This window comes from Heliangelus exortis, chromosome 1 (genome assembly GCF_036169615.1).
Source record: "Heliangelus exortis chromosome 1, bHelExo1.hap1, whole genome shotgun sequence".
NCBI classification, from domain to species: Eukaryota; Metazoa; Chordata; class Aves; order Apodiformes; family Trochilidae; genus Heliangelus; species Heliangelus exortis.
The window spans coordinates 161,400,558-161,414,717 of NC_092422.1; the positions used below are offsets into that span (position 1 = coordinate 161,400,558).

At 36.3% G+C, this 14,160-nt stretch overlaps 2 protein-coding genes across 4 annotated transcripts in view; one reads left to right on the plus strand and one right to left on the minus strand.

The window, feature by feature from the left end:
* The window catches only part of ANO2 (anoctamin 2), a 156,799-nt gene that overhangs the window by 47,193 nt on the left and 95,446 nt on the right, over positions 1–14,160 (plus strand). Inside the window, exon 10 of the mRNA XM_071733390.1 lies at positions 4,304–4,368. Coding sequence (XP_071589491.1) covers positions 4,304–4,368 — 65 coding nt within the window. The remainder of the gene's footprint in view (positions 1–4,303; positions 4,369–14,160) is intronic.
* LOC139791314 (very long chain fatty acid elongase 4-like) overlaps positions 11,993–14,160 on the minus strand; it is a 434,972-nt gene continuing 432,804 nt past the window's right edge. For all 3 annotated transcript variants that reach the window (XM_071733401.1, XM_071733403.1, XM_071733402.1), the window contains one exon: positions 11,993–12,007. The gene's annotated coding sequence lies outside the window, so the exon portion shown is untranslated. The remainder of the gene's footprint in view (positions 12,008–14,160) is intronic.

Consider the following 14,160-nt stretch of genomic DNA (forward strand, 5'->3'; position numbering starts at 1 on the left):
ATTTGAACTTTGTCTTCATGAGGAGATTGTTTACTCTGCACTTGCAGAATTTTCTCTAAGTCATAGCAGTGATACTGTAATGGACTCTGAAAGTCAACTACATAGTTTACTGATTTATAAGGTTAGCAAAATTTTTTAGAGAATAAAGGTTAATGGACATTAGTCAGTGGAGGAAAGCTGGATCCTGTGGAAAAGGGTGAAAGAGGTCCTAAAAGGACTAGTGTCTGGAAAAATATTTACCCTACTATTTGTATTTTGTGCTGCCTTCTTTTTATTCTGCCGATTAGGCTCAGTTATGAAGTGTTAAGTATTAAAAACATAAAAGGTTCTTCTCAGAAATACTTCATTGATTATTCACATATGTCTCTGCTGCCCAGCCATTGAATCTGCCGTAGTATTCCTATGCATAACATCATCTGTTTTCTATCTGAATCTAATAGTTTCAGTGTTTAATTTCCTGAAAAGCCCTGATCAGGTTTAAAGGAAAGGGGAGGATTTTCTTTTTTTTAAATTTTTTTAATTCTTTTTATTTTTTTATTTTGACTGTTTTAACTTATCTGCATCTTCCATTTCAATTATCTGCTGTATAAGCCCAAAGAATGACCAACTGGCCCCTTCTGGGGTACTTATGCCAATGAGGCAGAACAAGTGGTTAAGGTTTATGCACCAGGATTTCCTTGAAGAAGATGCATTGTGAATCAATACTTTTGCCACATCCTCTGAGAATTAGAAATCTACAATGAAACTTGCTCTTTTCCTAACACTGTTGATTGGAGTAAAGGAAATTCCCTGTTTTAGTGTGATTTCTGCTCAAAAAAAAAAAAAAAAACCCTTCTAAGACAGATATTGCACAGCAGGATGCTAATAATTTGCCATGAGTGTAAACACTGACTTGATCTTTTTTAAGCTTCTATCCCACTGACAACTTGTAACCCTTCATTGCTAGCAATATGTTTGACATTGAGAACTGCATCAGGGCTTAGTTACCTATCTGGCAAATACATTGTTGTCATAGACTACAACAACATTGCTGGAATATTAGAAGCAGATTGGAAAATATTGTTATAAATTTACAGAAAGTACTGCTTTTTAGTGAATCTGATAAAACACAATAAATTATATTACAAAACTCCTCCTAGAATTCCTTTATATTTAATAAATATCGTGAAAGGAAGCACATTCCAGCTTCCAGATTATTCTTCCTCTTCATCTTGTAAAGTTGTGATGTTGAAACAACACATGAGAATGGAAAATATTTCTGCCATAATCACTGTCAGTGCTTTTAAATTAGAATCACCAGTGTGATTTTGTGGCATGACATAGCATGCCATAGCACCTATTCCTAAACTAACTTCTGTTTTAGAAAAAACTTTCTTTTTGCTCTTAAAATTCCATTCTTTAGCTTAGTTCAAAATATCTTTTACATTCTCATAATTTAACAGCTTTAGCTTTCTTGTGTGTATTTCAGTGAATACATTTCTTAGTACAGTTATGTAATATGTGTAGTAAAATGCTGTGGGGAAATGGCCAGGGGTGATTTTGAATGGGTAACCTCAGGTATTCATATGAAAACACCAGTATGACAGCCAGGGCAACCCTCTTTAACTTCTCTTGAAGCTAAAAAAAGTCAAACCTAGTCTCACTAGGTCTTTCCAGAAATGTAAAGCTTTTTTTGCAAGACTATAATCAATAAGAACAATATTCAAATAGCTGAGACCCTGCACTGCACTCACTGAATCTCATTATCAAATTACCAGTTGCCTCAGGGTTTGGTCCCTGATATATGGACAGAAAATATGTTATACTGTATCTTTAATGAGTATGCAAAGGCAAAGCCCCGTTCTCCTGAATGATTACAAGCCAGTTGTCATATTCTGAATAATAATATTTTGCTAGACATGTGTTTGCAGGTCTTAATTGCTCACTTGATATTTATATAGTTCCTTCACTGCAGGAGGAGAGTCATTATTAACAGTAGAAAAATGTGATCGGAAAACCTCAAAATAAGTCAAGATGACTCTGCAGCTACAGTATCTGAAATTTCTCCACACTTATTTTAATCATGCTGTTAACTTCCTAAGATGGTGCAGTGCACTGTTAGCTGTCAAAGTGGACTATTTAACAGCTGTCACTACCAACAACTGCATAAACTACATGTACTTTGGTGCTAACATTCTCTCCAACTCTCATATACTTAAATAACTCCATTGCAAAATAATCTATTATTTACTGGGAAAAAGGCTCCATGTGTAATGAGTCTATTTTGCAGCAATAAGCAGTTCGCAACCTCGTCTGCAACAAAACTGCTGAGTTCCACTTATTAAACATTTTGAAAATATCTCTATCCTACTGTTTTAAACTACTATTTTTTACTATCTCTGGAATAGCTTTTCCTTCTCTTAAATAATTTTAGAAAGTGAACAAATCTTTAATATAACTTCTCTACAGAATATCCTGTGAATATACCCGTTTTTGTGTTCATGTGCATGTGTTTCTTGGTTTGTCTTTTCCTCCCTGGCAACTTTCAAACTTTAAAACTGTATCTGCCCCAACCCAGACCAAGTTTACAGAGGGGTAGAAATCTCCAAGATATTAACTCAGCAGTTACGCTGCTTCCAACCAAGCACAATTCCCAGGAGGCAGGTGAGGCACTGTCTTAATGCTCACAGCAAGGGAGAAACTGAAGTAGGTCATCTCTTGGAGGTAGCAGGTATTCCACACAGAAGATCGTTCTCAAAACACAGTTGCAAAACCAATTTTAATAGGAATAATGTGGTGCCTTATTTTAAAGGAGCTGATTGCACCTCTCATATGCTACAATTTTTCTAGACCTCCTTCGCTGTTTTTTTTTTTTTTTTTTTTTTTTGCAAATAGGGATAAAAGGCTTGACATCTGTCTTTTTGAATTATACAGATTTATAATCTATAAACAGGAATGTGGTTAATTTAGGTTTGTTTATAGTAATATTCTTTTTATTTGATTATTATTGTTTGATGCATTCTTTGCTTCAAGAAATAGTTTACAATGAGCACATTGTCTTGGACTGCCTACAGTCTTTTCATAGCATAAATCTGTAAAACAATTTGTTCCACAGAAAACTTTATGCTTTTGCACAGGGCTGCCTTGACTTTTATTTTTCTCTGAAGATACGATATTGAGAACACTCCTCTAACTTAGAATCCACTGATGTTTTCTCTACACTGCCTTTGGTTTTCATATAACAATGTTTAGTTTCATTTTTGAATGACCTTTCTGGATAATTAGAAAATGCAGACACAGTTCTAAAATGTCGCTCTATCAAACTGACAATTTTACCAAATTGTTAATTGCATGGTAATTTGTATCTGGCAGCTGGCTTTTATTTCAGAACAGTATGATGTCTTTCACACTAGAACTGTCAGTTTCCTTTACAACATCTTGTAAAAGAGAGTCAGAGTTTTTCTTTTTTCTTTTTGGAAGTTCAATAAAGTTGTGCCACATATGTCAGAGCAATAGAACAAGGAATAAAGAAAACTTTCTTGAGTCCCTTGCCTATTGCAAGAGAGTGTATTCTGGTTAATTTATCATAGGTCCTGAAATGTTTCCTTTTCTCTCTGTTCCCACTGGTTTCCTCTCATCAGAAGAAGTTCCTACAGGATCTGCAGCTTTCTTTGTGCTATCTGTAAACTCTGGGTGAATTTCCATTTCAAATGGTAAACACACAAACTTGTGTGTCCATATGCAGCATGGGGAGAGAAGGGGCTTTTATATGGGTGCTCCTGGAAACAGCAACCTTGGGACCTGAGTAGGAGGACAAGCTGGTTTTGCCATGTTTGTTATCTCTGGTTTTTTATACTGGTTTACCAGTTTGATGAGTTCATTTCACCTCGGATCTGGAAACCCTGGCCAGTTCTTATCTGTGGTGGGATTCCAGACAATAAATAAATTACATTGTAGAAGAATTTCAGTTTTTGAGTACAATTGTTTCTAGGATCTTTCCAAAGATTTCCACAAGACTGCAGCTGCTTTTATTTTTCCTTTGGAGCCTTTCTATTTAACATCACAACCTAGTAAATAAGATAAAGAGGCAGTAGGTATGTGGGGAAAGATATGCAAGCATCATTCTCACATTACTGCCTTGGTTGGAATATTCCATAACTGAAAAATGTTCTTGGAAGTTTATATTGAAGTATGGGAAACTGCTTTATTTGGTACAGATATTTTTAACTCTTAGAAGTTGTTTATAAAAACAGATGGGAGTGCTTGTTTCGAGTTAATTTTCTGCTTTTGTTTCTGTTTTTGTTTATTTTATTTTTTTATGTAGTTGCTGTATCGAGAATGGGCAAGATATGGAGCATTTTACAAGTTTCAGCCTATTGACCTCATAAGGTAATACAGACTTGCAAAAAACCTCTAAGGATTTTGGTTCTTAGCTGGTGTAGATGAATTAAATTCGTTTAAGTTACTCTTTAGCAAATGAAATCTTGGATTGATCAGAGCATTAAGAATAACCATCTCTCTTGTGGCTTTTCTGTAGCTCTGATAATAGTTTGATATATCAAAAAAACCCAAACAAACAATAGTGTACTTTCTTATTTTCCCCGTATATTTCTTTTTCCTACAAGAATTTCATACGTTAGATTTTTTTTTAAAAAATCACTCATTCTTTCAAAAAAGTTGAATTTTTATTGGAGAGCATGGTCACAAAGTCTGCTGAATAATCAGAAGCTGGTGTTCACATAATGAATCAGTGTGAAAGTATATGAAGTTTTGAAATTCATTGGACTTTTTTACTCCGGGTTTTACAAGGTTTATTGATCTGAACACATCCATATGTGTTCCCAGTGTGTTTTGTGTAACTTGAATTTTGACGCTACAAACATAGAAGTCGGGCTTAAAATAAGATGAAAAAAAAAACCAACCATGCATTTCCAGAAATTTCCAAAGTGTCCCCACAAGAAAGCCAAACCAAAAACTATTTTTTTGTATACTATAAATACTATAAATACTGAGAAAAGGAAATGTTTGCGAAAACTGGTGACTTGAGATACTGTTACCTAAGATACCTGTGTAGGAACAAATTAACTGTGATAAAAAGCAAACAACAGGAAAGGAAAACAACAAACAAACATATAGATTTATTTCTGGATAATTTGTATATATAGCAAAGATACCATTATTAGTTTTTATCTTTCAAATGATCAAGCTCCAACTAGATTTTATTATAAGTTCTGCCTCTATGTTATTGCCTGCAAAAGGTGGTATTAATAATATGGATAATCAATAATCTTTGTAAAATGAATTTATTGTTTTAAAGGTGAAATACTGCATATAGCTTCTCAAAGACCTATCCTCTAACTTCTAACATAAGCAGAACTGCTTTTTCTTGGGAGTGAGACGTTTCAAATTGACAAATAGTATTGAGACCATCAAATCTTACTGAGGTTCTGCAGGACACTGAAATTTCCTTTTTTTGCCTTATATGTTTTTATGTGGGATTTATATATTTCTGAATATCACTTATAACATGCCAGGCAACTGTATGTAATAGGTAAATCAGAAGAAGTTTACAACACATAGTATGTTGTTCGTAAATATTACATGTGTTTGGTTAAACTGTGACTTGCTAGAGGAATTATTGAGTTTTACCAGACTTGACAGCTCAGCTGAATTAAAAATAGAGGTACATCTGCTTACACTCCATCTTAATTTGTATTTTACTGTCTACATTATAATGTTTCACTATACTGATATGATTTCATAAAAATTCTGTGGTTTAAACTTCTGTGAGAAAGAAAAAAAAAGGACCAGACATATGCAACTGATTCTCTGTTCTCAGAGATTATTTTTCTTGCTTTTATCTTCCATGCTTTGCTTGACTGCAAGTTTGACTGTTACCACTTAAATAAATGTGGTTTTTATTTTCTGGGTAATGTTAGAGTCTTAGAGTGTATATACCTGAAGAATTACCACCCTTTTCATTTGCAACTGAACTAGGTTTTTGCACCTCTGTACTGTGTGGGAGATTTGAGCTTAGTCTCAGTGTGGATGCTTATTGCCTTGGCAAACATCAGCCACACTCTGTGAATTTCGATAATTCACTGGGTTTTTTCTTAGATTAATTAGATTTTACTCATCTTTTTTCATGTTATAGGAGCACTGGGAAGCTTAACAAGTTTATATTCAGTCTTCAATGGACCAAAGCAGCAGCTTTTATTTTACCTTATACTCAAAGCCTGTTTGGATGGAAGTTTTCAAATACATTAACGCAATTGAAATGTGTTGCTTAAATACTATTCACATCTCCCAACTAAGTAGACTTTTACTTTAATATTAATACTACTTTCAACAGCGCAAATCTTTTAATTCTGTTTCACACTTACACAGTAAGAAAGCAAACTGAAATCTTTCTTTAGCTGAAGTGTCTATGCTGGAAGAGTAGACAGTCACTGTAGAATTATTATAAAACATTTCTGGTGCCTCAGGTCCTTGCTTTTGACCATACAGGTGTTGCCAGTTTCCAACTGATTGTACATCAAAGTAAGAAACCACATACTTGCTATGCTTACTTTTGGCACAGACCAGAGATTCTCTGAGGTCCTTTCTGAGGTCTTATATCCTGAGGGACTGTGACCTGCACAGTCACCCTTAGAGTACATTCAAATTCTTAACAATGTAAAACCAAAATAAGGACCATTACAGTATTCATACCTGTGTCTTTACCTCTAAAACTCCTCTATGCACCATAGAGGTCTTTATGCACCATATTGGGCTATAAGGAAAACCTAATATTATTATTTTTTAAAAATAAAATTAGGAAACGCACTTGTGAGTGAGTGAGGTTTCAGCAATGAGAACACAGTGGGTGTCACATATTTCAATCCTACAGCTAAACAATTTCGTTTAAAAACTTTAGGGGAATATAAAGTGCAGATGATGCAGATAGTACAATGTGAACTGAGGGATGATTTGTAAAATGTTTATAGCCCCCAGTCTCTCATTGCACATCCAGGTATTAAATAACAATGCTTAAAGCAAAGCATGGCTAAGACAGAACTTTTTTTGCAAAAGCAGATGAATGTCTAAATATATCCATATGAATTCTGGTTTTGCCTTTCATATGTCTATTTTGAGCTCGGATGAAGAGGACAATAAACTTTTTTTTTGAAGGGGAAATTACAAATTATTTGCTAGCAGATATCTTAGGCTAGAGGTACTAAAATCTGCTTACCTCCTTTTTCAGTCACCCTTAGACTTGGAAGGCATGAGTGAGATATTAACAAGTAGGGAATGAAAGCTGCAGTTCTAGGAAGTTGAGGGCTCTAGAAGTTTTTTTCTTATAATACACTTTTTTCTCATCCTAATTTAAGTATTGATTTCTACTAGAAGTGAGTTCTCAATTGAAGCTTTCTTGCAGGAATGCATTTATTAATAGCAGTTCCTCACAATATTTGTAATGTATTTTAAAAGGTGTTATGAAAACATATCTGTGGTACACTGATTTTTTTTTTTTCTTTTTTCATGATGCTCTTTCCTCAAACGACGATGAGTTCAAACCCAGTATTTAGCAAATTTAAAATTAATGCATTTGCTAGCTGCTTATGGTATAATACTACTGTTGATCTAGAGATAGGGATAACACTCCTTAGGAATTTTATGAACCTCCATAAAAACAGCAGGCTTTATGGTTCTTTGATCAATATACTATAATATTTATAAAAGAATTCTGGAATTATTAGGTTAGGAATAGAGAACTTTGGAGGTCCATGCTCAAAGCAGTCCTGGCTTGGAAGCCATATGAAGTTGCTCACAAGTTTTGAAATCTCCAAGGATGAAGACTTCATGGGTTCTCTCGGCACCCTTTCCAGTGCTGCTCCACACTCCAGGGGAAGAATTTTCTCCAGCTGTTGAGAAAAAATTTTCCTTGGTGCAACTTACAACCCTTGTCTCTTGTCTTTTAGCAGTGCAGCTCTAATGAGTTACATCAGGCAAAGAAAACATACAGGAAATATAAGAACTGCAATAGAATTTGTTATTAATTGTATTTCTGAATGTGATCTTTATTAATTAGGAACTCTAAATGACAAAGTGAGCATGCTAAGGTCACTGATGCCTCAAAGAGGTGGTTATCCTTCTGAGACAAAAGTTTACTTAACTCCTGGAAAACTGGCAAGTTATCTTCTTAATGGACATCTTCAAGCAGTGGTAGATGAGAACCTATATATGAATAGAAATTTCACATAGGGGACCATTGTCATAGAGAAGAGGTACCCCTTTGTTATCTTTTAACTTATAATTGTAGTGGAGCTTATTTTAATATTAGTGCTTCTAAAAGGTCTCAGCTCATCCACTACTTCTAACCCATCTCAGTTTTCAATTTTTCATTTCTATTTCTTATTGACTTCAGCTACTTTCTTAGTACTAGCATCATCTATAGTATGATTACTTTCAAAGCTTTAAGTGCCTGTAGATGTATAGCCTGATGAGAAGACTGAAACTGGGAAGACATGGTCATTATAAACTATAAGACTGTGTATGCAATAGCTCTTTCTGCAGGAGGAGGTAGAAAAATGTGTTAATCAAAATATTATTTATACTGCATAGCACGTAAATCAAAATTTGGAAGTTTCTGTTACTCAAACTGTCTACCTAATATATTTCTTCCTTCTTATTTTTAACTATGTTTTTCTTTGGTATGAAAAACTGTTTCAACTTCATCTGTAATGAATTTTGGCCCTTCCTTGCCTTGTGCCTATGTTGAACCTCCTCTTGACTGAACAGTCATCATTTCCCAACTGCTACTTCATTTCAGTGCTGTCTTCCTAAAGCAGAACTGCCTGTAGTTTTCTATTCCTGCTGGCTTTTAAAGCAATGACAGACCTATGATATTCTGAAGTTTGACTGTCCCAGATCTGCATATTGTTGCTTCTAGTTTCAGTGTCTTTGGGCCTGTGTAGTGCAGTGTTCAATATGAGCAGTTAGGCCCCAAAATTCTTATTCCTGTTTTGCCTTTTTTTTTTGGTTTGGTTTTTGTTATTGTCCTTCACCACGAAACTAAAACAAGTATATCTGCTTACCCTACTTAGTAAAAATAAAAGGGTAATTTGACTGAAACGGTAATTTTATAGTCTAGAGATAAGTGCTTCTTCCTTGGCAAAAGTGTGGCTATCTATCCTGCTTAATACAGCAACAAATCAATAGTTTTTTCACCACTGTTCTTTGTAGCCACATCATCATCAATGGAGAGGGAATATTTGTCTCCTCATACTGTCTAGAACTCAAAACTTGAACATAAAGGTCTGCAGTGCCTTCCCTAATCCTATGCAGTTCTTCCCCAACTTTCCTTAGCAGTCATTTTTTGACATTCACAGAGATGTTGAGGATATGCAAGGAATACACTATATGCAAGGAATTATTTATTAGGAAAAAAAGAAAACAACTTCAGACCTGGAAGGTGCAGTAATTGGACAAACATAGCATCACATAGAAATATGCCTATTAGATCTATCACTAACTTTGGCAGTAGTGCATCTAGCTCCTTCCCAAACCTCTGTTGAGAATCTGCTTGAGGTAATCATCTGAGCACATCTTTTCACTATAGCCCTTCTGTACTTTAAATCCTTTTAAAGTTCCAAGGAACTCAACAACAAAGATTCTTCTCATTAGGGGGTATGTTCAATTTACAGCTCATCATTATTAAAGCACTAGGTACAGTGGGAAGTGCTATGCCAGCAATCAGTCAGCCTTGATATTGTCCTTTGTGTCAATTTGTAGAGCAAAGAGCTTTCTGGAGGGAGCCAGAAGCAGATGGAACCATATAGCAGAGTCCTAGGTGTTGATAAAGGGATTCTTTCTCCCGTGTTATAATTCTTTGCTGTTTCCAGTGTCTGTATGATCTCATCACCTCTCATGACTCAGTTTATTTATGAATGAACTTCTTATCATGTCATGTGTCCATTAAATGGACTGCTTATTAGTCATTAGACCTGATGCTAGGTCAGCACTTTTCATCTACAGTTGTAGGAATTTCCTCTTCACACCTGGAACTTCTCATCAAAGCCTGTGTTTATTACAAAGCAGAGGGGTTTTCCTTATAGTGTATAAATCACTGAAGAATTTGTATTGAATTATTCTGCTGGGTGCAGGCCTGTGACTGGACAGAGATGATCTACATACAGCTCTGAATTTCATGGACTATACCAGTCCTGTAGGAAGTTTTTCCATCTCTGTCTTGGCAAAAGCTTGGTCTTATTTATTGGTGTTTGTATGAGAGATGGCATTCTAAACCAGCAGGCTCGTATTGCAGTGCTGAGGAAAACCAGATCCCTGCTTTCCAATAAATATAATTCCCAGGCTTCAGGTCACTGTCTGAGCACTGAGATCCTCATTACCATCCAGATTCCTCACTTCTTCATCAGGATTTTCAAAAGGTGGATCTAGCAAAGGATGTGCACATCTACATCTTATGCAAAGTCATAGCTCTGAAGTGCCTCCCCCTTGGGTTGGGTTATTTTGTAGGCAGCTACAGTTTTTTTTACCTGTGTGCAGAACTGTTTCAGTCTGTTATGCATCATACCTAAACCTCAAAGCCAGAAAATTTAATTTCTTACTGGAGTTAAATGATTGGCCCCAATCCAGCTGATATTTTTGGAGGTGATATCAGTGTATTTTGATAGGAAATGAAAATTTGTTTTAAACTAGAGAAGCAAAAGCTAGAGGTAGGAGGCCACTTTGGAACAAAAGAGGAAGTCCTGCACATTATTACACACATGCAAACATTTTTAGGCATCTACAGGTGTGTATGGCTGGAAACTTCAGGGAGCAGGAAAAAGTTGCTGCTTTTTGATGGTTATGGTTCTGCTTGTCTTTTTGAAAAGATGCTCTTGATGTCTTAATCTCAGTAGAAATTTCTGGCTTTGGCATTCTGGAGTGGGAGGAGGTCCTTTTCTGACGCCTTGAGCACTGGCAAGGGGTTAAGACCAACACTTGTCACCTGGTTTAAAGGCATATCCTAATACTAAGATGCTTTGTATGAGGGTCCTATCTCTGTGCAAAAGTTACATTAGAACAGCTTTGTCTGATCCAGTAATCTGTCTCCAACAGTGGACAAAACAGAGGTGGCAAGGGAAGAGATTAGAACTAGGTACCATGTCACAATTGTCCCTGGCAAAAAGCACATATAAAGAAGGTTTCTAATGTGATAAATATCTCAACTTCTGCAGTCAGTACAGAGAGCAGGAAAATGAAAAATTTAATGCAATACTGAGCTTGCTTGGTGATGCTTACTGCTGTTGTGTTTTACTGTCTCAGTGGAATCGTTGCAATTTAAGTACTCACATATTACAGAGTCAGAGAATCACAGAATAGTTGAAGTTTGTGGGGACATCTGGAGGTCCAAACTCCTGCTCAAAAAGGGACAGCTAGAGATAGTTTCCCAGGACTGTTACTAGGTGTTTTTTTAAATATTTCTAAGGAGAGAGACTTCACAACTGCCCTGGACAACCTGTTCTAGTGCTCAGTAACCCTCACAGAAAAAAATGTTTTCTGATATTTGGAGGGAGCTCCTTGTGTTTCAGTTTTTGCTCCATACTCTTTGCACCCTCCCTTCAGGTATTTACATACATTAACAAGATCCCCCTTGAACCTTTTTCTCTCTAGGCAAAACAGTCTCAACTCTCTCTGTCTTTTCCTCATATGTGAAGTGCTCCCGTCCCTTAGTCATCCTTGTGGCCTTTTACTGGAATCTCTCCTGTATGGCCCTGTCTCTCTTGTACTGAGGAGCCCAGAACTGGACACAATACCACCACTGTGGCTTTACCAGTTCTGGGAAAAGGATAAGGATCACCTCGCTTGACCTGCTGGAAATATTTTGCCTAAAAGGGTTAAGGAGACCATTTGCCTTCTTTGCAACAAGATCACATTGCTGGTTGATGTTCAGCCCGTTGTGCACCAGGACTCCCAGGTTCTTTTCTGCCGAGATACTTTCCAACTGGGTGGGCGCTAGAAAATAAAGATGAATAGGATCGTTCTTCCTCAGGTACAGGATTAAATTTCATGATGTTTCTGTCAGCTCATTTCTGCAAATGGTCAATGTCCCTCTGGACAGCAGCATGACCATCGGGCGTATCAGCCAATCCTCCCAGTTTTGTCTCATCTGCAAACTGGCTGAGGGTACAGTCTGCCCCATCATCCAGATCATTGGTGAAGATGTTAGACAGGAATGGACCCAGTATTGACCCATGCTGTACACTACTAGCCACTGGCCCCCAAACACCCTGTGTGCCACTTGATTACCACATTTTGAGCCCAGCCATTCACCCAGTTTTCTGGTGAACCTCACTGTCAGCTCATCCAGTCTGTACATGAACAACCATTCTTTGAGGATCTTATGGGTGAAAGTGTTTCCTTACTGAGTCCAGACAGACAATACTCACTGCTCTCCCCTTATCTACCAGTCTAGTCATTTCATCACAGAAGTTTATCTGAGCTGGTCAAGCATGACTTCCCCTTGGTGAAGCCATGATAAGTGTTTCTGATTGTGTTCTTATCTTCAATGTATCTGGAACTGTTTTCCAGTATTAGCTGCTCCATCATCTTCCCTGGGATTGGTCTATAGTTCTCTTGGGCTTCCTCTTTGACCTTAAAGGTGAGGGTGAAATTTGTTTTCCTCCTTTGGGCACTTCTCTGAGTTGTCATCATCTATCAAAGATTACTGAGAGTTGCCTTGCCATGACATCTGCCAACTGCCTCAGCACTTGTGGGTACATTATATTAGGGCCTATGGACTTAGAATTCTATGTCCAGTTTTTCTGACCTGATCTTCTTCCACTAAGGCTACATCTTCCTTCCCCCCTGACCTCTTAGAAATGGGATTCCTGAATACCTGAAAGATAATGAATCAGAAATTATTTCATGCATTTAGCTTGCAGGATGTATTTGATTGTGGTTTTTTTCCTTTCCATTTGTCACAGTCTCAGAAGTCTTGAGGCCTAACAATCTAAATTTTAGCTAAAGAAGAAATTTCTGTAACTCTCTTACTGTCTTAAAATGCCAAGAGACAAGTCTTGCTATCTCAAGGTGTGCAGTAATAATATGACTAAAAAGAATTTATTATACTTATCTTTTATTGTAAATCAGCCACTAGATGGAGTCTATCTGACAGTAGTGATACTTACAGTGCAAGTACTTACAAGTACTTACTTACTCAAGCAAATACATGAAATAAATTCAGACTCTGTTTTAGCTCTATAAACCTCTATAGTTTTAGCTATATGAATTTGAAAAGTAACAAAGCCTTCATGAAATATTAGCTATTATAACTCAAAGGTATTTATGGAAAGAAGCTGGTATATGAACTTCAAACGCTGCTAACTTAAATGATGAAAATAATGTAAAAAATCTTGAGAAAAGATTAGGAAGTGAGGAAATATCAGTGACCTCACATTTTTTCAAGGTAAAAACTTGGATAAACATCTCATTTGTAAATAAAGAAAAGCCAGTAAAGCAAGCCATAATACCTGTTATAAAAATAATAAGAAAAAAACTAGATAATGTCCCTGTCAGGCTAAAAGAAAAAGTGATTCACTGTATCATATCAAATAGGTTACTCCTTATTTGTAGGAGTTTGTAGAGTTCATTATGAGAAAAAGTGTTATCTGTATAACTGAATTAATTGTTTGTTTCTTAAAGTGTCACTTAGTGTGCTGAGGTGTCCATGAAGTGAATCTTTACTCCCTTCTTCATAGGTGATCTCTATTGATTCACATTTGTATTGATAAAGCCCTGGATATGCAGGCTACCTGCTGTCAATTTTTCATTTGCCAGATTTGGACACTTTTGAATACTAAAGTGTGTTAAAGAATAGAGTAAAGAAAGCTAAAGAGAAACACTGAGTGTATGTAGATTGTCTTATGCATGACTTCCAAGAGTTGACTGGACAACTCTGCATTGCTACTCTTGTTGAATCTCTCCAGTACAGTGTGCTGTGGCTACTGCGGTCTCAGAGGCACATAGAACTTTAGTAAGTAAAGAACATCATAGGCAAATGCAGACACCAACAAAATAATGCAATCAGGCATTTAATACTTTCAATATTACATGAGTTTAAGGACTGCTATTACTGCAGTGCTATGTATGAGTACATTATTATTATATTTTGTCAAATCGCATTCGCTTTGTGTC